The sequence below is a fragment of the Pleurodeles waltl genome, chromosome 8 (genome assembly GCF_031143425.1).
Source record: "Pleurodeles waltl isolate 20211129_DDA chromosome 8, aPleWal1.hap1.20221129, whole genome shotgun sequence".
Taxonomy (NCBI): Eukaryota; Metazoa; Chordata; class Amphibia; order Caudata; family Salamandridae; genus Pleurodeles; species Pleurodeles waltl.
This window is the reverse complement of record NC_090447.1, coordinates 404,387,976-404,414,569: the sequence shown is the minus strand read 5'-3', so window position 1 is coordinate 404,414,569 and position 26,594 is coordinate 404,387,976. Positions and strand designations below refer to the sequence as shown.

At 41.8% G+C, this 26,594-nt stretch overlaps 1 protein-coding gene across 1 annotated transcript in view; it reads left to right on the top strand.

Annotated features, from left to right (window-relative positions):
- Nucleotides 1-26,594, top strand: part of ATP10A (ATPase phospholipid transporting 10A (putative)) — a 1,009,168-nt gene that overhangs the window by 760,964 nt on the left and 221,610 nt on the right. The window contains exons 8-10 of the mRNA XM_069204275.1: nt 8,924-9,141; nt 10,421-10,615; nt 14,486-15,047. Coding sequence (XP_069060376.1) covers nt 8,924-9,141; nt 10,421-10,615; nt 14,486-15,047 — 975 coding nt within the window. The remainder of the gene's footprint in view (nt 1-8,923; nt 9,142-10,420; nt 10,616-14,485; nt 15,048-26,594) is intronic.

Sequence of the window (26,594 nt, the reverse complement as noted above, 5' to 3'; positions counted from 1 at the left end):
AGTGGGTTACCATCCACTTGAAGTGGATGGTAACTGCGATGCCATTTGCGACCGCGTACGCGGTCGCAAATGGTATTGCATACCACTCAGACTCGCAAATAGGAAGGGAACACCCCTTCCTATTTGCGAGTCGGAAATGCATATTGCGAGTCGGTACCGACTCGCAATATGCATTTCTGCATAGCAAAGAGGCATTTGCACCTCGCAAACGGCGATTTTCGCCGTTTGCGACGTGCAAATACTTTGCTACATCTGGCCCCTAGTGCCTTACACATTTTCAAGCCTAGCAGGCCTTCTGCAGTAATTTTACAAACAAGGCACCTGAAAACACAAACTGCTCCCAGCCATAAAAAAAAAGGTTTCAGCCATTTTGGGGTCCTCCGAACCTAGTGTGGGGACCCAGATGTGACCCAGACAGAAAGAGCGCGTTGTGCTGAATTGTTTTGTGGCGGTGGTCCCATTGTCGTAGGACCACCACAGGCTGAGTTATGGGCCAAAATGTTTTGTTAAAGAAATACACTGCAAGGCATTATCGGGTGAATTTCGCAAGTGCAGTGAATATTGTAGTATCGGCTCTCTTGCTGTGCCCGGAGAGCTGCATTGAGGCTTTCTGTGTTTTTTTCTGTTTAAAATGCACCAGTTTGTATATGTTTCAACTGCTAAACCTGTACGGAAGTGGTACTCATGTAAAGCGCTCCTAAAATCGAAATTCAAATAACACACACACTAAGGTATATGGCCGATTGTGCATTAATTCATGTAATAGGATCAGTAGCTACAGTGATAACAAAGCAGCCTCAAGGTGGGATACACGTAAAGCATTACGAAATCAAGGGAATTTTGAAAGGCAGACCAAGGAAGGAATGAAAGTGATGGGCCTGTGCTGGGCATGGTGAAAGCCCACATAATGTTCAGAGACGATGTATATGCGCAACCTAGGCTCGATGTAAAAACATACCCCAATTTCCTTTAAAAAAAAGGGGAGGTGCAAATAATGTATTTTACTTTTCAAATGTCAAGAAAACTATTTAGACACTAGCCAGAACATACCCGAGGAATAATACTTAATTGATATATTTGCAGAATGCCCTACATGCCTCAGATCAAACATAAACCCACTCGAATAGGCACCTAAACAGCTTCTCCACTTCTTTACTGTATTAGTCTATGAAGGCCAAGAAAAGTGTTGTCAGCATACGTGCCAAATTCAGCCATTATTTTTCCATAATCAGTGCCGTCCAAGCCTGGCTCACCAACACCTATGTATGTCATCATGGAATAAAAATATGGCAAGCATCTTAAAACTTTCAGTACCAAGAGTCCGTGAAAAACTCATAGACTGCACCTCTTATTCAAGGCTCCTTGTTTTTCGTTTATGTAGATTTGTACGTGTAAATACAGAGAGAAAACATATTTTCTTATTTGTATTGACATAGAAAATGTGAAATGTAGGAAAGCAGAGTATATTTTCTTTAACTGGCGAGGGAGAGGATTCACTGCATGAGAGACATCTGGTTTTAGTATACCTCAATTACTGTTTTTGTTAATGTCTCCCTTTTTCATAGCACCTCTTACATTGTGTGGGAATGGTATTAGAGGTATTGCTTACCAGTAACACTTCTTGGACTACACACTGAATACTTTACTAAAACCCACCACAGATTTTCCAATTTTCTTGTGCTTTCCCTTGAAATATTGACCCGAAGTTACAAGTACTCTCGGTAAGTTACCTTAGAAGGTTGAGTCTCTGCTGCAGTAATCCAAGTGTAACCTACATGTCACAGGTACCAGTGTCAAAAACAGTTTTGTGGGTAAATGCACCTTCTGCATATATGTTTGTGAAGGTGTGTATGCTCCAGGTCGTTTTATATTTAGGTTATACATTTCATGATGTTAGCATAATTCCAGAAAGAAGTGGAGGTCATTATAGAGAAAATGTCCTGCTCCCCACCACAGCAAAGATATTTTACCATTGTGGGTTTTCACTTGTGAGCCTCAAAGTCTCCAAGTCACCCATCAAACTCTGAACCAACACTAACTCAACTTGAAAAGTTAATTTTATGTTTAGATAAATGTGCAAAAGAGTAGCTACAGCTTCTAAATCCATGTCCCTTTGCACTCACACAGACACACCACTCATCCTGCAGGCACCCGGCACACAGTCACACAGGTCACCCTGCACTCATACATTTACCTTGCAGTCCCTCCACTCCCCCTGCCCCAAAACACAACGTGGACACATCACATTTTCCCAAAGAACACTGACATGTTTTTTATAAAGTGCCTAGCTGTGGAGTTTTGCCTCTAGCTCAGCTGGCACCACGGGAAACAGCAAACCTACACATTTTTTAAAACTAGACACCTAGGGGAATTCACAATGGGGTGACTTGTGGAGCTCTCACCAGGTTCTTTTTTCCAGAATCCTTTACAAACCTCAAAACTTGGCAAAAAAAACACTTTTTCCTCACATTTCGGTGATAGAAAGTTCTGTAATCTGAGAGGAGCCACAAATTTCCTTCAACCCAGCATTCCAAGTCGCCCGATAAAAATGGTACCTTGCATGTGTGGGTAAGCCTCGTGCCCTTGTCAGGAATGGATCACACAACAGTCAATGTTAGTCCTTACATGAGGGCAACTGTTGACCCTGGGGTGACCCATTCCTTACGCAGGCACTAGGTACAGGCACTCAAGTGGGGTAGCGTTTTTATCAGGACAGGTGGGGAAACACTGGGTGGTAGGCATTTTGTGGATCCCAGCATATTCCTGTAGTTAGTCTGACAGAAATGCAAGAAAAACATTTCACCTTTGCAGGGTATTCTGCGTAAGAAAGCTTTGGGGAATCCACACAAGCCACACCTCCATGGACTCCCCCAGGTGTCTAGTTTCCAGAAATGTCTTGGTTTCGTAGGTTTTCCTATATGGCTGCCGAACCCAGGACCAAAAACGCAAGTGCCTGCTTTACAAAATGAGGTTGTTTTGTGCTAGATAATTTTGATGTCTCCACAGTACGATTTGGGCGGTAGAATTTGGGACTGAACTAAATTGGGGAGCTCCCAAGAGAGCATTCTCTCTCTGCTTGCCGCCGCATGCACCTGCTTTCTGGGTTGGGCTAACTCGCTATTGTCTCACTGCACAGACTGTGCTTGCGAAGGGACAACAGGACTGTCCTCATCACATCCCTCAGTATCACTGGAAGAGGAGTTGTCGGATGGGACTCCTCAGACTGAAAAATCACTCCCAGAGTCGGCACCATTGTCCTATCCCTCAGATGCTGTCTCAGTATCTGCTGTCTCAGTCTCTGATCCTACGTCAGAGCTGTCCTCTATAACCCGAGTTGGGGCTTGAGCAGCAGTCATCCAACGAGATGCCATCTCTGCTACTGGCTAAACTGTCGCTCTGAAACACTAGCCTACGTAGACTGTCACAAAATTGCTTGTGGGTGTGTGTGTGTGATGCGTGCAACAGTAGAGGTCACCTTGCCTTCACTTCTTCCCTCAATCAGCACGTTCTCTCAAGACACTCAAAAAACAAAAAAGATACACTATTAATTCACCTTGTCACATACCAATCGTCACAGTCTTTAGTGCCTCTGGCACTCAGTCTGACAATCATTATTGGTGCTCCCACTCCCATGACCTCCTCTTCGGATTCCCTCTATACCACCCAGCAGAAGTGCCCTTCAGCATGTGGCCGATCCAGCCCCCAGGAAAACCACACACACTATGACAAAAGTGATATATATATATACACACACAAAGATATCCTCTAAAGAAAGGGCACTCCCAAACAGGTTAAAAATTATTTTGCAAAGCCAGCAGCATAAATTCTTTTCACATTTCCCCAGGTCTTACGCATTTCAGAGATCCCCGTCCTTGATCACAGGCCAAATGCTTGGGTTCAGCAAATAATTGCAGGCACCTGATTGCTTGATTAAATACTCTAAGTGAGTTACACAGTGCATCTTGGTAAAGGTAGTCCTGCACGTTTACATAACATCTTTAGTAGATTATTCATTTTATCTTTAGTAGGTTGCTGCAGCCAAACAAATCATTATTGCACATTTGAATACCTTTGTAGGCAAATTAAAAGTACAGTTACTGGGTTTTGCTGAAAATGTTCCATCCTGGTGCTCTATATGTGACAATACAGTAGAGACACACAGACCTGCTTTCTTTTTGCAGTGGTGCTGCCTTCACGGCTGGACAGACCATTAGTTATGTGCAAACAAAGTTATCCTCGAACAAAAGCGCACTCCCAAACAGGTCCAAATTTATTTTGGAAAGCAGTAAAGCCAGCAGCATACAGAGAATTCTTTTCACATTTCCCCAGTTCTCAGGACTGCATTGATTCTACATTCCAATTGGAATCTTCACTCATGATGCTTTTTGAAAATGAAGCAGTGTCAGCTATGTAGCCACTGAGCAAACCATCTTGTACTACCTGAGAAAGGCAGAAGCTCAAATGTTGTAGAGGAAATATATTTTTGTACGTTGGTGAGATCATCTGTTTGAGTCACTTCTTTCTTCGATATTACATTTTCTTGTGACTCATTTGGAATCCAGTTTTTTGCCATGGCTGGCTGTTGTTTACTTGTGATCTTTTATCTGCTAGTATATATAGATCTATGTACATAGATAGCTGTATGGTTTCCCTGCGGGGGAGGCAATCATGCTCCGCAGGGAAACCATATAGCTACAAAAAAAAAAAATGCCCCCCACAGGGGTTCAGCCCTGCTCACAGGCGTCCCCTGTCAGTTTCATAAAAAAAATATATATATATATAAAAAATTGTGCACCCCCGGGGTAAACTAACATTTTACAAAAAATATATATGCCCCCAGGGGTGTTGGGGCCCGTTTTCAGAGGGGGCTGTCCCCCCCCCCCCATGTAATCCTTGGTCCTGGCTGTGGATCACAGCGCGGCTGCAATCCACAGCCAGGAAACCATTTCAGGAAGGCCTTGTTTGAAAGAGGAGAATATCCTCTTTCAAACGAGGCCTTTCCGAATGGTGGGGAGGCCCTTTCAGGTCCGTTTTCCCCACCAGAGCAGAAAGTGGCCTTACCTGCTGCTTCCTGCTCCAGTTGGGAAAACGCAGTGTGACGTCAGCGCTGATGCGTGCTGACATCACAGGGGTGGGGGGGGGGGGGACAGGAGACACGAAAGCTCTTCCTTGTCTCCCAAGAGGTTATTAAATAAAAACATTTTTCAAACCCCTACCTGGTGTCGACCATTGGTTGTGAACCACACTAGTGGGGTTAAAGAAAACAAACCTGGACCCATAGGACCCCAACAACTACAGACCAACTACAAATAGACCTTTCTTGGGCAAACTGATTCACCCAGATGTCACAACTCATTGAAGATAACGCTATACTTTCAGACTACCAAACTGGACTCTGCCGAGGAACAGACACTGAATCTGCACTCAACGCAATCTGGGATGATCTTAAAACACAGTCGACCACAATGGAGTTGCTGCACTTCTTCTCTTGGACCTCTCAGCTGCCTTTGACACCGTTGACCATGACACCCTAATTCAAAGACTCCACAAAGCCGGCATAGAAGGAACTGCTGTCAACTGGATCTCATCCTACCTTCAAAACAGAACAAATGTCATCTATTCTCCCCCCATCTTGTCCGAACCCTACTTCACAAAAGCAGGGGTCCCTCAAGGATCAATCATCTCACCTATGCTTTTCAACATCTACATCATGCCATCACCAGATTCGATCAATGAATTTCAAATCACATGTTACAACTACGGAGATCACAAACAAATACTCCTTAAATTGGAATGCCCCAAAGACATTGGAAACTTCTTCAGTTGCCTCAGAGTTGTTTATCAGTGGATGACGTGGAGCCACCTCAAACTAAATGCTGCCAAAACAGAAATACTCATATGGGGTTGTTCAAAAAACTTATGACCCACTGTGTGCCTGGCCTGACGATCTGGGACCACCTCCTCAAGTATATAAGGAAGTTAAAAACCTTGGAATTACCATGGACTCCAAGTTAATAATGAATGCCCATTATGACAAATTAGTACGATCAATCTTCATCACCTTGAAAACTCTGCGATGCATCTTTCCCCACCTCGGATTTCCACACAAGGTCTAGGCTACTATCTCCCTTGTACTTTCTAAACTAGATTATGCCTATGGCCTCTACCATGGATCATCTCTATTTACTATGAAAAAAACTACAACACATTCAGATCTGGGCTGCCAGACTACTACTACATGTGAAGCCACAAGCCCACATCTCCCCTGCCTTGAAGGCAATACATTGGTTACCGGTTTCCAGAAGATCTACCTTCAAGCTGCTTTGTATCACCCACAAAGCACTGCATGGAGAGGACCGCTTTTCATCAGGAATAAAATCATCAAATACATTCAACAATGAAACCTACGCTCAAGATTGGCACCCTGCCTTAAAACACCACCATACAAGAAAAAAAAAATAGGTTGTAAATCCTTCTCTGTTCAAGCGGCCAAACTATGGAATTCATTGCCCCCAAATATAAGATCCACGGATAACTATCTTGTCTTCAAAAGACTACTCCATAGTTGTCTCTTTCCTTCATAACCACCATATCCAAACAGCAATGGACTGCATATGTCTGTGTAGGGAAACATTTATAAACTGATTATGTGCATATTTCTAGGTATGTGTATGTCTTTAGGAAATATGTATACTTACTATTTCATAATAATAAAATATGTACATACTCTTTTAGCCTGTTTAAGAAATGTATATTTACTCATGGTTAAATGTATATATGTGTGTGTGTGTGTGTGTATACATATATATGTATATATGTGTACGGATATGTACATACAAGTATATATACAATGTATTTATATATGTATACATATATATGTGAATATAATTCTGTGCTTAACCTGTTCGTACGTCATTGCATAGTTCCTAGATAAGTTGTTAGATTAGATACTTATGAATCCCTGCTTTCATTTTAGCTGTCACAATGAGTAAATGTTAACCTAACTATTTTATCAGCAAACATTTTGCTATGGAAAATTGAGTAAAGATAAAATAATGTTAGCAAAGTACACAAATAAATTACCATCAAATATTGCTAATCTTGAAACTCTATATTTACACAACATAACTTTAAATCTCAAAATATTATATCCATTATTATATTCCTTACACATATATTCCGTTACTATGTATTTATGTATCAATTTATTACCTTAGTGGTACTGTACAAGTAGAAAAACAAATATGTCTATATTTTTTTAAAATATATCTCTCGTAAGCGTTACTCTGTCTCCCCATCACCCTATACCTCTATCAATCTATCCTCCATTCTCCCTGGCTTACCCCTAACCCATTATACTAATATGATCTCCAAAATATTGTGCCTAAATTCTTCCCTTCTCTACCGTTCCTTGCTCACCCTGAACCTCAGTTTACTATTGTGATTTCCCAAACAACCCTTCTATATTCTCCCTCATGTATCTCATCTTTGACTCATCCAAAACCTCTTCTACTATTATGATCTCCCTAACTCCTTTCTACAGTATCTTCCCCCTCCATCTCTCCTTTACTCATCCCAAGCCTCATCCCATTACTATAAACTCCCAGTTAACACTTCTATATTCTTACCTCCTCTGTTCCTCCATTATTCTGTTCAAACCTACTAACATACTCACGTATCCTCTGCTCAAATCAACTCACACTAATACTGTACTCATATTTTCCTATACTAATCCACCACTGATCCTTTTGGGTTCCAGAGTAGCGTGCTACTTGCCGAAAAGTGCTTTGACGTCTCGCCAGGGGTAGTAAGCGCTAAATAAATATAATTACAATCAGGGAGACACCCTCGATTTGCATGAGTTTATCAATTTTGATAGCAGGATCAGAAGAGGTTTGTGTTTTTCTGAGTGATGTTTCCCTTCCCACTTATTACCTGCCGTGTAATTTCAACAGGTATCACAATGTGGACGCTGTAAGCTTGCAGACTCAATTGCATAAGACATGATGTTGTTCAAATGTGGAACACCTAACTTGGGGCCAGATGTAGCAACCCTTTTGCGAGTCGCAAACGGTGAAAATCGCCGTTTGCGACTCGCAAACGTGGGTTTGCAATGCACAAATGCATATTGTGAGTCATTACCGACTCTCAATATGCATTTGCGACTCGCAAATAGGAAGGGGTGTTCCCTTCCTATTTGCGAGTCGGAGTGGTATGCAACTCCATTTGCGACCGCATACGCGGTCGCAAATGGAGTCGCAGTTACCATCCACTTGAAGTGGATGGTAACCCACTCGCAAACGGGAAGGGGTCCCCATGGGACCCCTTCCCCTTTGTGAATGGACCCCAAATTATTTTTTCAGGGCAGGGAGTGGTCCAACGGACCACTCCCTGCCCTGAAAAAACCGAAACAAAAGGTTTCGGATGTTTTTGAAATGCAGCTCGTTTTCCTGTGAGGAAAACGGGCTGCACTTCAAAAAAAAAAAAAAACCTTTATTTAAAAGGCAGGTCGCTAACATGGAGTCCTGCTGACGTCAGCAGGCCTCCATGTTAGCGAGTGCCTATACTCGCAATGGGGTCGCAAACTGCGACCCACCTCATAAATATTTATGAGGTGGGTCTTTGCGACCCCATTGCGAGTTGCAGAAGGTGTCTGAGACACCTTTCTGCATGTCAAATTGCGACTTGCAATTTGCGAGTCGCACAGACTCGCAAATTGCAAGTCGCAATTTGATTTTTTCATACATCTGGCCCTTGGTTCTAATCCAGCGGGTTGCTCAGTTGGCGAAATTTAATCTTGGGGTACCAACCACCTTAATATAATGGGCAGAAGCTTTTGTCTTCCAGAAACAGTGATAAGTATACCTTTAAGGGCACTTTCACCATAATTTTAACATGTTTCTGTCTGTCTTCCTTTGACCAGCAAGGCGTCTAGCAATGTACCAGGAAGCAGACTCAGAAGAAGAGGAAATGGCGCCCAGAGGTGGAACTTTGCCCCGGCGTGACAGTACCAGCAGCCACCAGAGTGCTAAAGTTGTCCATCGAACACAGAGCACTAAATCTCACAGGCGCACTGGAAGCAGAGCTGAAGCAAAGCGAGCCAGCATCCTCTCCAAACACACAGCCTTCAGCAGTCCAATGGTTAGTTATCAGGAAAAGTCATGTTTCTCTTTTTCGCTCTCATAGCTACTGCTTTAATGGTGTAAGTAGCTTAAAAACACTCATCTGTATGTGGATTTATCACATTTATTAAGATGTAATAATACTCCTAATAACGTAATGAGCATATGGGGAGGATGATGGAGGGCGACGTCATGTATCAAATGTTGTTGTAGCTAATCAATTTTTCAGTGTGTTTAGTTTGTGGCACTATTTTTAACTATTATTGTATTTGTTAAAATGTGTGGCTTGATAAAGCAATTTTTCTTTTTTTATTATTGGAATTGTTGTAGTGCTTTCATTGCTAACTTATGCCTGCTTAACTAAAGGTAGGGATTGATAGCTGCACGTTGCCTGCAGGCATTTTTGTAGGAGTAGTCTATATGTGAAAGTTCACTTTTTTATTTGATTCTCTTTTCCTTTAGCAAGAAAACTTTCTTTCTTAAGTATCTTCTCCTCTTACATCCCGCCGGTAATTTGTACACTGACTGATGTTCTTTCCCAGACTTTCTGCTGCCCCTATACCCGAGCCTTCTGGTTGTTGGTTAGATCAAAAATATTTTACGGAACGCTTCTCTTGGACATACAAAAGGAGAGAGGTCTGTTACTTACCGAAAAAGTTCATGGGAATAGCCTCTACATAATTAACATGCTTTTGCTCCTTGTGTGTATTATGTTTCTTTGTTGAGGGCTTTATAGTGGGTCCCAGTCATAATAATTTAAAATAAAAAATGCTGCTGTTGAGCTAATAAAATGCACAATGTTGTAGTATAAAAAGTAGATAATTTAAACCTAAGTTAGTGTGGAGCAAAGTAGACATCTCTCAGTAATGTAACACAAGAAAAAGCATGTGCAGGTAAAGAAATTGAGCCTGGAAAATTGTTGTGACTGTCTGATAGGAGACACAGTAAAATAGCACTGGAGACACAGTGAAAGAGCACTGGTGTACAAGCGTTTGGATTTAGTTTTTCATGTTGAGTTTGCAGCTTTTGGGATAGACTCTCTTTCCTGCTAGAAATCAATTTAATCGGCTGATTACCCAACATAAACAGTCAATTTTATTTAGGACATGTGGCCTTCTGAGGAAATCTTTCAAGGACTCAAAGAAACATGAATCTCAAATGCTCGACCTAAATTGGCAATAAATATATTAATAAAAAGGGATATATTATAACAGCATGCTCTGTAGTTCAAGGAACAAATAAATATTTCTGGTTTACATTGTTGGCTTAAGTTATTAATGCAGGTTCTGTGTTTCTAGGAAAAAGATGTTACTCCTGATGCCAAGCTGTTGGGAAAAGTAAATGAATGTGCCAGTTATCTCCAGGTCATGCGGCACCATGAGCAGCCACTGTCCCGACTTACGCCTGAGTTGTGTGATATTCTTGACTTCTTCATTGCATTGACCATCTGCAATACTGTTGTAGTGACCTCTCCAAATCAGCCAAGGCAAAAGGTAGGTTGAAAAAATGCCATGTCAACCGTTACCAAAACCACACTCAAAACACATTTAATGCAATACAATGTTAGTGCAATGTTATTTTATGTGGCATATTTCATTCATTAAGACATTCTAGGTTTAAAAAAGCCTTTCATTTGAGTGTATGGATAAAGAAACCTTCCAGCTAACCGTGGTCTGTAAATCGTGCCTCCTTGCAAGCCACTTTTCCACAGAAACCCTGCTTGAAATTTAGGAGATGGCAGCAGCAGTAGCAATATTCTGTGCCAGAAAAGAGTTAGGGTATCAATCCTTCATATATTTCCTCATACATTTTATGTGGCATTAAACTACAATCTTCCACTTTATCTATGTGTTTTTTTTGGTGCCCCTTTCCAGAAACTTTAGTTAACTACTCAAATGATCTCTTACCTGTTGCTAGCAAATCTATCCACCCTTATTAATATTTAATGTTTCTCTTGGATGTTTGCAAATCAAATTCAGCATCAGGCAAATAGTAAACATGGTGTTTATTTCTTTATTCTTTAACCTGTTTAACACAGAGGACAAGATATTCACATTTTCTGCATTGCCTTCGCACTGCAGAGAATTTAAACATCTCGTCCCCTGCATGTGTGCAGAAAATACTTTTGGGGGCTTGCTTTAGAAGAATTTTCTGTCTTCTCATAATCCCTGGATGTGAAACAAAAGCTTCCCTCATGTTCCAAGAATATTATTATTTCACACTGGGTGACAGGCAGTACAAACTGTCACACAGTGTGAAAGTGAAAGCAGTTGGCACTATTAGCCATTAATTGCTATCACTTTGATTGATGCTCAAGGGGAATATCTCTGCCCCTGGGCCCCAGTCAAAGCAAGAGAGGCACTGCTGGGAAAGGGCAAGCTCCTCTTCTGGGACAAGGGTACCTCTTCCTAGTGGATCCCTGCTTGGGGATAACCACAGGGAAAAGACTAGTGGGGGTGGCCCATCCTAGTGTCAAGCTGCGCCCGACTCCTAACACCCCAGCAATCTTTCTGCTATTCTCAGGTGTAGAGGATCCCCTTGGCAAATATAAGGAAATTTCAATTTCTTTGGGTGTTGTTTTGACATATGGACCAACAGAGAAGGTGGCAGACGGACCCTGCACGCCATTAAGTTTGCAAAAAGCCATGTGAATCATAGGATATTATGGGTAAGCCCAAATTCAGAGTAGTACAAATAAGCACTGTTCCTAAACTCATTATCGTGAGCACATTACAGAAATGGATAGGTTTCGTTCATACATATTTTTTTAAATTACATTTACAATGTGAATTGATACATTGCTGGTATGCAGTCGAAAATCATTATAAGCAACAGCTCAGTTGTTGACTGTCTGTATCGCATGATTTTGGACAGCCAACAAACCCTATCTATGTCTACAACCAGAAGCGTCAGACAGACATTACGAAAATTTACTTTTATAAATTGCCCGTTGGGACAAAAAAATACAGATATAAACTATGCTACCCATTTCTGTTTTTTCCTACAAATTGTCATTATTTTTTTTAATTTTAGCCACTAGTTTCCATCAAGCATTTACTCAAATGACCTCATGATTAATTCCATATTTTGTCCACTTTTAAGTATGCAGCTTTCCAGGCTTACCCACGATACATAGAAGCCACAAACAATAAGGAAAATTGGCCACACCTAAGAAAAATGCAAACTGGAGAGTAAACAATGTTTTTTTACGATGCTGCCTATTCCTGAAAGCTGGAAAGAGGATGATCTTAACACAGGAATCCTTTTTGTTGATGCAATTTTTGAGAAATATATGCTGTCTTTCACATCATGTTTTCCAGTTTGTCCAAAAAATAAGACATTTTCCTACATTTTGGGTGATTTCTTGGTTACCTCCAGGGGATCCACAAACCCATAGCACCTATAAAATCTTCAACACGCGGGGGAAAAAACAACCTGCAGGTTTTGCCTGTATAACTATTGTAGAAACATGTTATCAAGGCTTCAGCCGGAAGAGTCCCAAACTACAATAAAAAGGCTTGGGGTTCTTGGGAAGCCTCTGCAATTAAATGGCTTAAACAAGATTGGCCAACTTTATCACTTTTTCACAAATTTGATTAAGGCAGCACATAAAAGAAGCTTGGAAGCTCACTTTTCATAGCCTTACTACTATTGCCATTCAAATATGCATAGGAGCTAAGAACGATGACATCTGTTTCGATCAAAATATGTGCTTTGAGAAAGATGGTTAGAGGTGTATTGGTGCTAAAACTGTGCAGAGACATTAAGGAGAGCCACAACTTTGGAAAAATGTCAAAAATAAAAGCATTTAAGATTACAGCCTTTTTCCATGGATTGTCTATCAGTTGAGACTTTTTTTTATATAAATGTCTATTATTCAATTCAGTATTTTAGTTTTTATATATTTATTGTTTATTTTAGTTTTCTTTAGAACTAACCAGGCACCAGGGAGGGTCCAGAAGCTTTATATGGGTCACTAAGAAATTCAGTTAGATACAGTACAAACGAGGGATATTTAATCATTTCACAAATGCACAACACATGTTGCATAGCAGAGTACACTTTAAGTTAAGGCCGAAGAAATGTACATAGTATAGCGTAGCAGAATGTGGAACTTGCTGTAATGTATAAAAGTGTTTCTTAGTGCACATAGGAGGCGAACTTTCTTGAAAAGAATTGTTCTTGTTCATATTTGCCGATTACTCGGGTAGACGTCAAGGCAAATGTGTTTCTAATATTTATTGAACTATTAAAAAGTCAGGTTCCTGTCGTTTTTCATTTTCGGTCACATGTTTCAATTCCTCAACCAGGTTTATAATTAGGTACGTTACCCTCTCCTTCCCCTCCGCCAGCAGCTGTAAACCTTTTACTACAAAACGATAATAAATTATGTTTATTATCGTTTTGTAGTAAAAGGGACGGGATATTGGGGATGACGAGCACTGAGGGGGAGTGCTGTGCACTCCCCCTCATTGCGCATGTATGTTTGTCCGGCTGTCTCGGGCCGACCAAACACACATGTACACTGTGCTCTCTCCAGCTTGGCACTGTGTTGCCGGGCTGGAGAGAGCACGCACAGGCTCCTTGTCTACCTGGAAGCGCCCTGGCTGAGTGCTCCGAGCCAACCCTAACGCTGCTCTGAGCAGCGTCAGGATTGGGCGCAGGGCAGGCTGGGAGCCTATGCTTGCATCCTGCAGCAGAGGAGTGGTGCTGCGGTAGAAGCAGCGACGATGCAGATAAGTGTATTTTCTTTTTTAATTTATTCCCCCTGCCCTTACAAAGCACTGCAAGAAGCTCCTGTTTATATTTCCCTGCATTGTGTTGAGAACATGTCTAAAACAGTGAGCGGGGTCTGCCTTGTTCTCTCTAAAGTTTATGCATTAAATCACAGAAATTTTGAGTTATAAGTATGATATTTAGGCATCTTGCATGCAAAAACACAGGCACTCAGCTCTACATAGTACCCTCATGATACGACCCTGTAGTTCTGTTTATTTGCATATTAAATATTGCTTTGTCCGTATCTATAAGATGGATGCACAGCTTAGAAATACAAAATGTTTCTTCAGAATACTTATCAACTGTCCTGCAATATTTTGTGTACATGGTCTTTTGAGAGTTCTTATCATTCTCACACTTAAAAAGTGTGACTTGTGCACTGCCAGATAAAATGCAAATTAGCTAGGAAGGTGGCACCAGTGCCATATATGTAAGTCATTAGATTTGTGAAATATTGGACTCTTGTCATAGATGATACAAATAGGTTATATTTATTCCAGTCTTTAACTTTGTTACAGTTTGTGACATTGTCTGTCTTAAAACCTGTATGCTCACTCATAAGAATATAATATCTGTTTTTTAAGGTCAGAGTTAGACATGAACTGAAGTCTCCAGTGAAGACCATTGAGGACTTCATCCGAAGATTCACTCCCAGCCGTTTAACCTCGGGGTCTAGTAGCAGTAGTTCTCCAAGTCTGGCTACTAGTAAATCAACACTAAGAATTGGGTCGAGCCTGCATTCGTCGAGTTCAACTGAAGGAGCTTTATTCAAATTAGATGAAAAGATGGCACACGCTCCTCAGATGAATAACATTGTGTTTAACTCACAACAGGATGGAAAAGCCACATTGTTTCAATCTGAGGATGGAGAACTTCGCTATGAGGCTGAGAGCCCAGATGAAGCTGCCCTTGTATATGCGGCAAGAGCCTATCATTGCTCACTGGTTGGTAGGCTGCCCGACCAGGTAACGGTGGAGCTGCCTCATCTTGGAAGGTTGACCTTTGAACTATTACACACGTTGGGCTTTGATTCTATTAGGAAGAGAATGTCTGTGGTAGTCCGTCACCCCATCACAGATGAGATAGTTGTTTACAGTAAAGGTGCCGACACAGTCATCATGGATCTTCTTCAGCCCTGTTCTACAGGTATGGAATTGTATTCAGTTTGTTGCATGGTACCATTTGCATAGTAATCCAGTTTAGTAAAGAGGTGTGGGTCGAGAATATCGAAGACAGAATATGTGAGGATCAAACCAGTATCGAAAAGTAAGTTTGTATAGGTTTTCTACACCTAATTTGACAAAAACCTACCTCGTTTTATGTATTGCTGATTATGTAGGCATCACATGCAATGCACAAGCTACATCATGTGCACCAGTATGTGATTGGGGGATACAGAAAAAAGGCGCATGCAAGGAATAGATGGTCATAACTGACTTATAACAATATTTTTGTGACTCCATAATTATATATAATATTGTTTTAAAATGTTGACAGTTCACAACAGCTTAAGCAAACAACCTTGTTTGTGACTTTTTAAGGATTCTAGCGTTGACCTTTTGTACAAGCAGGAATGGATACCATTTGTTGTATGTCTCAGTATGGAATATTCCCAAGGTGTTGTGTCTTTACCAGCCAGTGTCTGTATTCCTGCAGGTGGGTGTGTACTAATGATCTTTCCTCTGGAAATGTCCCTTACTAAGAAATCATAATCATTATTTTTTAGCACTTTTGAATTGTGTATATTGATTTTGGCACCTCTTTTCTTCAGTTTGATGTGTTTGTTTCAAACTTTCCTATGTAGCCTGCTCTTCACCAATTACTGCAGCCATGGACCTTCTAGGGTCTGCTTGCCCCACTATTAAGATAATAAACATGAATGAATACATTTAAAAATTCTGTCTGTTTATAGCTATATCCTGCTAAATTGTGATGTTGAGCAAAGTGCACCAAGCCGCTTTCCTTTTGACTCTCTATATTAGGCCAATGTTTTCCTCAGAGTGAAATAGCAAACTTTCGAATAATAGATATTTTACAGGAATCAGGCACTGTAGCAAAATGAAATCTTCATCCGATACAACTCAGTGGCCTTCTAGAATTAATTTCTTCCTTAGCTATGAGATCTCTGTTAGTTCCCAGGCAAGGATCATAATCGTACTTTTAGCATATTTTCCAGCTCTCTTCCTGATGCCCCTTGGGTACTGCACCAGTGCAATAATCACAGAACTGAAGGTAGGTAGATGAACGTCCTGCTCATATCCTCTATTTGTGTCTTATAGAATTTAGCACAGGGAACAATGCAACAACAGTCCCTATATAGTATAGTATATTTTACTGTGATTAATCCAAATACAGTATGAGGTGCATATCAATTTCAGTACAATCCGGATAGGATCTTCCCTCTCATACAGGTTGCACATTTTTACAGGCCATGAACACCCACAAAAGTGGCAAGAACACAGGACATGTTGAAGCTCCTTGAATGTGATTACGAAGTATCTAATCATCTGACCACAATTTCTTCTCCTATGCTAGCCCGTGTTCCAGAGTGTTGTGAAGAGACCCCAAAGCACTGAGGTAGAGCAGCACAATCAGTAGTTTTCATTTTCCTCCACAATACGTTTTTTGTTAATAACAAATGTTGGCAAGTTGGTGTTGTGCACTGCCAACAGTGTGGCGTCCACGTACTATCATGCATGCCTCCTAAAGAATTGTTCACAAATGCCACCCGTATCATCAGTGTGGCCTACATCACAAATTGTCACCAGTAGGACCTACCATTTTAACTTCTTAGAACACCATTAGGAACATGCATAGTCTTTTCAGTCTTGTCACTTCAGACATTAGTTGTCCTGACACAATGTGCTTATTTCACTGAATGGATTCATGGAATGGTAAAGAAGCATTCGAACCCTTTTCAAATCAAGTAATAGTTTTGGATTCAACCCCGGTCAAAGAGTGATAGCAATGTAGCAATATTTCACCCGTATAAAATCAACCCAGAACAAAGTGCTGCCATCTTTAACCTGCCAATGTGGTTTTAGATGTTTTGCTTTTCAGCAGCCTGCCGAGGGCAGACTCTTCATCGCTCTAAAAATTATACAGTGAATATTTAGATGAGGTCTGGCACATCTTCATTAGAATGTGCAGAGAGATGCATTTACAAGCAATTTTTTTACCAGCATTTACAGGTGCTTATAGAGGTAGTGGTTCTCTAAACTGTCAGGTACCTCAGAACAGTATTAGGAAACAAAGAGAAAAATATTCTTCGTGAATCTTAATGACTTAAAATATATTCAGAGGGGTTTATGTACAGCATGTTTAGGGATACAGCTGCTTAAACTTAGTTTATGAGTGTGAAATAGATCTAGCTAAAAATGTAATCTTTTAATTTTTCAAAATATATTAATTGTTTTCATACCAAGCACAAATGACGGACAAACACCCTCAGTACACACCTCAGTGACTATAGAACAAATGTACGATAAAAGTGTGTAGGAAAATAGTTCTAGATCTCCGGCACTGTAGGAGATCATTCTTGTGATAATGTGTTTGTTGCTTGGCACACTTGACTTTAGATTTACTAATGTTCCCTCATTAGTGATGAAAGAAAACCTCCCACTAACGTGGACATACCACTTTTTAGTTCCAGTTAACAACTGCTGCTATTAAGCTAGAGGCCCATGGCATCATATAACTGCTGCAAATTTAGAAGACCTTTGTGCACATTTTCATATTCATCTGACTGATACAATTGAAGAACCAGTTAATTTTTTTAATAAGGCCCTTGTTCAAGGTCCTAATAAACTGGTAACCATTTTAAAGAGTGAGAAAAAGAAGGTCTTTTAAACAGCTTGGTTCTCTCTCGCCTTGCAGCTCGAAAAACACAAATGTAAGCAGTTGGAAAACGCATGGAAACACAAATATAAATATGAAGATAGGGTGATTTATTAAAAAGCACTGAATATTAAAGATATTCAAAAAGGCAAACAAGGATCTGTTTAAAACAAATAGCAGAAGTGGAAAATTCTTCCAGAGATATTTTTCAGATAGTGAAATTATCTCAAAAGCAGCTAAACAAGTGATTCCTGCAATGCAATGTCCGGTGGATAGTCGATCTATTTTTTTTTTTATAAAAAGCTGGAAAAGATTTATTCAAGTTTTGAAGACTTGAAGATATACACTCAAACAGCCTTGATCCGGAGCGGACCATAAAGAACATTGGTTCTTTTCTGACAGCTTTTGACAAAATATATTTTGCAGGATCTGGACTTGTTATCCAAAAGCTTAAATCAAATTCCCTAATGGATGCCTGTGTTCCCCATATTTTGTCTCTGGCAGCACCTTCTGTCAGCGTCTTGGTCTATTCATTACTTACATTGTCATCTAAGGAAGGAAAATGTCCTAGTGCCTGGAAACAGGCTCTTGTTCGATCACTTCTGAAAAAGACTAATGATCATCCATCAATTTTGACTAACTAGACCTATCGCTTTATTGCCAGCAATGGGGAAAATGCTACAAACTGTGGTGAATGCCCTGATTACTAGTCATATTAAAAGGAACGGCATCCCTCACATAACTCAATCTGGTTTCTGTGTAGGTTTCAGCACAGAATCACCACTTTTAGAGGTTACAGAATCTATTAGAAGTAACGGCAATCTAGAAGAAAAATCAGTGGTTGATCTATCTGCTGCATTTGATATGGTGTCCCATGATATCTTGTAGCGGAGATTAGAGAAGGAAGGCATTGTAGATAACTCTTTGCAGTGGATCACCTGTTTCTGGGCAAATAGTGAAAAAGCAGTATTTTTACCACCTTGCACCTCTTGATTTAGAGAAATAAGATGTAGCACTGCATAGGGGCAGGCCCTTAGCCCCACCATCTTTAAAATATATACCGCTCCATTGGCATTAGAAGTTCAGCCGTTGGGTTTCAGTATAGTAATATATGCAGATGAAACTCAGTTGATGCTTGCATTTCAGCACTTGGATGACACTGCAGTTGCAAATTTTCAGAGATGTCTTTCGGCAGTAGCAGGCTGGATGCACAGCAGTTGTCTTTAGCTGAATTCAGACAGATCTAAAATTCTAGTGTTCGGAAATGTATCACCATTGGGCATACAGAGACTATGGCCATCAGAGCTGGGGGACTCTCCCACTCCAAAATCAGTGGGCAGAAATCTGGAGGTGCAATTGGACACTGATCTATCATTTCAGCCAGTGGCGTAGTCAGCTGCAGCTGTCTCTTCAACCTTATTAAAGTCTTTTCGAAAGGCATCAACGTTCCTCCCAGTTGCCATGTGGAAGGATGTTGTACCTGCCTTAAATACGTCCAGATTGGATTATGCCAATGCACTGCACCTGGCTGCAGCAGTGAAATTGTTAAATTTGCTGCCAATAGTGCAAAACGTGACAGCAGGACTGGTCTTGAATATTCTTCAAAGACAGTACATTTGGAAAGGTCTACAGTGGCTACCAGTCAAATAAAAAAATAAAGTTTAAAGCTTTAATGATCACCGATGGGGCCATACACAAAAAAAGTTATCTTTACATACAAGCAGACGTTAAAAAATATGCACATCAGGGGGCTCTTCAGTCAGCAAGCCAAAATCGACTTTGTATTCCCAAGATACATAAGATCTGAGTGGCGGCGGAAGGTCCTTTGCTTTACAGGCAGCTAGCCCGTGGAACTCCTTGCCTGTCCAGCTTCGAGGAACAGTTTTCAAGTCAACTTTCAAGACCAGATTGAAAACTTTTTTTGTTTAAAGCATCATGGTAATAGAGCGCATATGCTACTGTTTTCTTGTCTACCTGGTTAGCGCTAGAACACTTCCTTTGGAAAGAGCTGTTCGCGCTTTAGAAATACTTTTCATCCATTCATTCATCCATTACGTAATTCATCCTATTTTAGGCGTTTCTCTGGCCAAGGTTCAATCTACCTTGGATCTGGGCGACTGAATGATAGCCTTGGACCAGCAAAACGTGCAGTTTCATATATATCAGTCCTGCAATCCCACCGACGGCACCCGTGGGACAGGGTAGGCCAGGACCATTTTCAGTTTGCTGTGGTCCTGTTGGACCTCACTAGCACCACTTGAGTGTTCATGAAGTGATGGCAGTGGTCACTGCCTGTCTTTGGAGCTTGGGAATCCCAGTCATTCATTACCTCATTTTCTGGTTATTGAAGGCAGGCTAGCCACAGTAAATTGATATGATGAGGAACCTCCTGACATTGTTGGGATTCTTCATCAACATGCCAAAGTTGCAACTGCCTCCTTTGCAGAGAATTCCTGTCATATTAGCCGTCTTGGCTGTAATACAGTTCAGGGCTTACTCTCCGTCACAAGGGTCCAGGACATTTGGGCTATGATCCCAATGTTTCAGCCTCAGTCTTGGTTCTTGGTGAGAACAGTTCTGAAACTTCTTGACCTCTTGGTCTCCTGCATCCTGCTTTTTGACTGTGCCAGATGACAATGTGGGCTCTACAGCTGAATCTGAAGTCATTTGGGCCCAGCACCAAGGAAAACTGTAGGATTTTGTCTGCGTTTGAGAAGAGACCGCATAAGATCTGTATCAGTAGCTGTTGGACTACAAGTGGGCATGTGACAGACCCTCTCCCTGCCCTGTGCAAAGCTGGCAGTGGAACTGGATGTGTCACTGCTGGTTTGCAGAGGACATTTGGGGAGATGCCGATCAAAGGAGTCTTTCGTAAGCCCAACTCTGTCACTCTGATGGAGCTTCAGGCCATTCACCTTTCACTGAAGGCCTTCCTTCTGTCCATCGTGGTGAAGGCTGTTCTAGGTTCTCGCAGACAACACGACCACTATGTGGTGCTGCAACAAGCAGGACTGAGTAGAAACCTAGGTTCTGTGCAAGGAGGTATTGTGCCTCTGGAGTTGGTGGGAGTATTGGGGCATCTCCCTGATTGTGAACTAAATGGCAGAGTTTTTAAGTGCCAGGGTAGAGAAGCTCAGCCAGTGGTACACATCAAGTCACATATGGTGGTTGCAACCCAAGTAGGCACAGAGCATCTTCTGACAGAGGTGAGTTTCCTGGCTAGATTTTTTTCAACACCGTCTATGTGGTTTATTAAAGGTTTGGCACACATGTTCCCTCACAAACTATTTGTGACAGCACAGTGAGACCTTAACGTGGTCCTGATATTCCTCCTGTGCGCCTTTTGAGACAATGCACAGCTGTTTGTCACATCTTCTGACTCTAAAGTCTGTATTCCTCATTGCGATCACTTATGCTCAATGTCTGAGTGAACTCCAGGCACTTGGTGCAACTGCCATATTCCACTTTTTTTCTGGACAAATTGGTCCTGAGTACCGAGAAGGACTTCTTGTAAGTCAGGACTCTCTTTCACACTGGATAATCTATCTCTCTTTCAGGCAGGATTTTTGCCCTGCGTTAGCCCGCTGAAGAGGAGGTAAGAGTCCTTCAGCTAGACCCCAGCTCTAGGCTTTTACATCAAATGCGCCAAAGACCATTTGGTGAATGATCAGCTTTTTTCTGTTTTTTTGGGGCAGGAAAGCCAAGGCAGTGCAGAAAAAGACTCTGTAGAGGTGGTTAATCCTGTAAATTAATATCTGCTATGCATTGGCCAAAAAGCAGCTTCTGGAAGATCTGAGAACCTATTCTACCTGGGCTAAGACGGCCATTGGTGCGTTGGTGTGCAGCTTGTCTGTCTTATACTTCTACCAGACTGCAACGTGGGAGTCACACACATTCGTGGTTAGATGGAATATTTACCAGAAAGACAGTTACCAAAGGCCACTAACTTGTTCCAGGCCCTCTCTGTCCGTCCAGCTGTTACAGGTTTCCATAAGAATAAATTGCTCCTCCACACCTGCTCATCCTTACCCAACGTGGTTTCCACTTTTCAATTAGGGTCAGTTTACCACACTTTTATCTTCCTTTCCTCGTCCGCATCCAACCAAGAAGGAGCAACTTTTGCATCGACTAACCCCATACGTGCTTTAACCCTACATGACAGGACGACTGAGTGAAAGGTCAGCCTACAAATTTGTCATTTTCTTCTCCATTTCCTATATAACTGGCGGAAACGTGAGGTCCGCGGTAACTTCAAGAACCTTCTAGTTTTCGATGGGCCAATAACAGAGTAACCTTCTTAATTGGGAGTTACACGCTTCCCATAACGAAGGCTCACATGCATTTTTTCTGCTTCAGGGGCAACCATTCTGCTTCAGTTACCGTTTCATTTATAGGAACAAATGGTGTTCCTTATGGCCATATTTTTTTCAGGTGAAATTGTGATGTCAGGTTGCGATTGTATTAGTTTTAACTTGTTTCTAATGTTTAATCTTCCGGTGCCTGACAACGATGCAAGCCACTACTTTAATTTCCAGTATTAGAAGAGTCCTTGTAAATTGCAAGTGTCGACCCTGCTGAGCACCGAAACCGAGATAGATAGATGCACATGACTGAGCACCCGGTGACACGAAAAGCAAATTAGCTTTTGAAGGTAAATATATGTTCCGAGCCATACTTGCGTACGCAGCACATTTAATCAACAGCACATGAAATGTGAGAGATTATTAAAGTCATGCCGTTGGGAGAGATGGGCCGCGGTGCATTGCAGCCTTCGTTTTCAGAGGAAAGGATAAATCACCCGCCATGTTTAAGATTGGGCGATAGAACATTTTACATTTCGTAAACCGGAAAGAAATCGTGACCTATATCTCATTTACGGTTTTTTGATAAACGACAGCTGAAGAAGCTACATGCAGATCAAGAAGCACTTTGCAATCAAATCTGTTCGATGCAATTGTAGTATTGTAGTAATGAGCAATACCGTATTCACACTTAGCTTACATCGGCAATTTCAAAGAGACATGCTAATTGAAAAAGGGCTGAAGAAAATATGAATTTGTCTGGAACTGACACTGTTGTGTATACACGGCACACTCTCATCACTGTGAATAGCACCGTGAGAGATGCATTTTTCCGAGAAATTTTGGTGATTCTGTCATTTCATTCCTTCATTTGAAGGAGTACACATTAGCTGCTCTCCATTTAAATACTTTACAATGGGCATTTGTGAAGAAGGACCGGGCCCATGTCCTAACAAAAAATAAAATAAGATGGTACTCATCCTCTAGGTGATGACGTCACTCGAAGTGAAGTAATAGGTGATATCAGTGCCATTTTGAGATTATTCAATTCCAGGAACAAAGCTTCAAATTTGGTACTTTTAGTTTTTGTGGCACACTTTTTTTGTTTCGATTCCGATTGGTTTTGAAAACTGCAACTCTAGTAAATGATATATTTACTTTGACATATATCTCCTATTTAAGTTTCATTCCTTGGTCCTTTGGTTAGGGAGGAATGGTGGGGGTTGGTAGGGGTTCAATGCGAATATGGGTAAATAGTTGAACTACAGTGTCTTAAAGGGTGCATTTCTATCTGAGATTTATAGTACACTGAACAGAGAAGAGACCCACGAAAGTGCTTGCTCTTAAGATACGACAGATTTAACTATGACTGCTACTAGGTAGCATTTATGTTTTCTGTGTGCTGGTGCAAATTGCAAACCTCGTACACCGCGTTGCTTTGTTTTTACCCGTACATGGACACAGTCTATTACTATGGAAATGAGTTCAAGGACTGTAATAGTTGGCAAATTCCAGAAGAGAAAGAATGGGTCTTTGGAGGGTGAAGACACTTGCACAGCCCTAATAACCACCAGCATGGAAGTTTAATGTGTGAAGACAGAACCCTAGATTTCCAAGTGTACAGAAGAGAATATACATTTTTAAACCAATGATTTCTCAGTTCAGAGCAGAGTGCATTGCTAGACAGAACCAACCTTTGTATCGAACCGAGCACCATTACGAAGTAATCAGGAGAAAGAAAGAAATGCTGTCACATTCATGTCCGAATCACAAGACAAACCATTCAGGCAACAACAAGAAAATCAACAAAGAAGAAATCTTATTAGAATTTCCCCCTTGCGTATATTTTATGATTTTATAGACTCTTTCTTCAAAAGTGGGATTTATCTTTGCACCTGATTTCAATAGTTAAAAAAATGTGTTTATATTTTGCAAGTTTGCTTGATTTAGCATCTAAATAATTCTTCATGCTTTTAAGCCACTCTATATTTTTTAATTATGGAAAACACGGTAGCTCTGTTTATCATACCCTAATCTTTCTTAGAAATATTTTTTGCCATAGTATTTACCTTAAGTATAGTCTGTGCCTATAACACGTCCCAGAGGGACGATAATAGTCTTATGTTGGTGCTGGATGCGTAAGTCAGTAGAGAAGCCCACTTGAAGGCACGGAACCCTGGATCAAGAGTAGAGGAGGCTTCAGCAGGAGCAAGGGAGCGTGTTTCATTGAAGGCTTCACGATGGACACAGAAGTAAAAAAAAAAAGTCCAACACGACCCCCTACCAGCCTAAAGCCAGGGAGAACAATCAATACCTTGATGTACTTCCCTGATTGGGGCGCACGTGCCAGTTCTACGCCTTCCCGACTCCAGTTGGATCCCTCTGTCCATACTCTCAGGGCCCACTAAGCTAACCCATGGGGAACCCTTCTCCACATCTGAAGACACCATCTGTGCAGCACCTAACTTTACTTTGCTCACAGATGTATCCTAATGGGCAGATAGTACCTCCAGGGCCAACACAGTGGTGTTGCCCTCTCCACCCCTGGGATGTGACTCTCGCCCCCCCCCACGGGCAACTCTTTCCACCAGGACAGCAAGCCACATTGGCCCCGGACAACTGTCAGGGATGAGAGCCCGACCTCAGGCCTCTCCACCCACTGTGACTGCGGAGAGTGGAGGGCGGTAGCCCCAGGTGCCTGGCACCCTTTTACCACTCTCTCTCCCACCAGGTTAGGGATGACAACCTGGCCCTGGTCCTCCCATCTGGGGCTCTGTACCCTCCCTGCAGGAGCGGCACCCCCAGAGTCCAAAATTGTCAGGGCGCTTCGCTTACGGAGGCTGGGAGATCACAACCTGCGCTGCGGGGATTTCGGATCATCATGCGGCTGGATTTCTAACTCACGTACCGCCATGCGGATTTATTTTTGACGCACATCCACCCGTGCAGAGTTATTTTTGATGCACACCCGCCCGTGCGGGGTTATTTTTGACACGCACCAGGTACATTTTCACACTAGCAGCGCTAGTGTGCGTTTAAAACTACTTAAAGACTCTTTTTGCATTTTTATTGATAACTTGACTTGTGTATGGTGGATTTTTGTCGTTTTGGTCTTGTTTTGTTTAGATAAATATTTCCTATTTTTCTAAAATGGTCTTGTGTCATTCTGTAGTGTTTTCATTGAGTTACTGTGTGTGTTGGTACAAATACTTTACACCTAGCACTCTGAAGTTAAGCTTACTGCTCTGCCAAGCTACCAAGGTGGTGATTCTCTTTTACCCTGACTAGAGTGAGGGTCCTTGCTTGAACAGGGGGTAACCTGACTGTTAACCAAAGACCCCATTTCTAACATTATCTCAACTACGTATTGTATGTTCAGTCTTATGGCTAATTCTACTTCAATTTTCCTGGCACACCAACAACTTAAAAATGTACAATTCCTCCAGTCATCATCATCGAAGTTCCCAACAGAACAGAGCCAAAATACCACCAGTGCAGACGGACAACCGCGGCAGGTGGTAGGCATCTCCAGGCTGGCAGAGACTATGTTCCCGCCGACCATATTACGACCCAGCACACTGTCACGATTTCCAGTGTGTCACACCACCACGAAAAGCCTGGCGGAAACAAGCAACATAAAAGAAACCACTCACCTTCAGGAACACAGACACATCCGCAGCCGCCATGGAACCCGAACTGGGAGTCTTTCCCCTGCTCCTGCTGGCCATACAACACCAGAACCAGCGACGAAAACAACATTGTAAATACACCCACCTAGCACACACTGGAGGGAAGGCCATTAGTACTCACCCACACACAATACACAGCTCTGGCATGGCTAGCTACGCCCACACACACACATGCAAACATACACACTTACCAACAAACACATCTACATACACACTCGCACACGAACAACACACACCACGTCCAACATACATGTGCCATACACACACCATACCACACACACCCACCACCACCACTGTCAGACACACCCACACACAACACCACCCAGTCAGACAACCAGAACACCATAGTAACCACACAAACGCATTGGAAGAGAGGCACTACGCACACCTCCACAGGAAAACACATACTGGCAGCAACACGTAACAACAGCACACACCCAATACAAACAATAACACTACCAAACAACGTGTCACATCACACCCGACGTCCACCCAACACACCAAGTACATCACAGATGCATCACAACCCACACACCACTGCCACACAACAACACAACGTTTCAGAACAAGTCCATAGCATAACTCACCCACACAACTCATACTGCTACACAAACACATTACATACACAGAACACACACACCAAAATTCACGTATACAACACATACATGTGGAAGGAAAGGCAGGAAAAGGTTGTTAACCTCGTCATTTAATCCAACTATATACAACAGAGGCCTACTGGCCAGTCCAAAAGTGTCCATAGCCCCAGGCACACTGAGCAGAATATCTTGCCCCAACTTGACTCCTGACTGCAAAGTGGCCTCCACATTCCAGGGGCATCAATGGGGCATGCAGGCACCTCAGGGGCC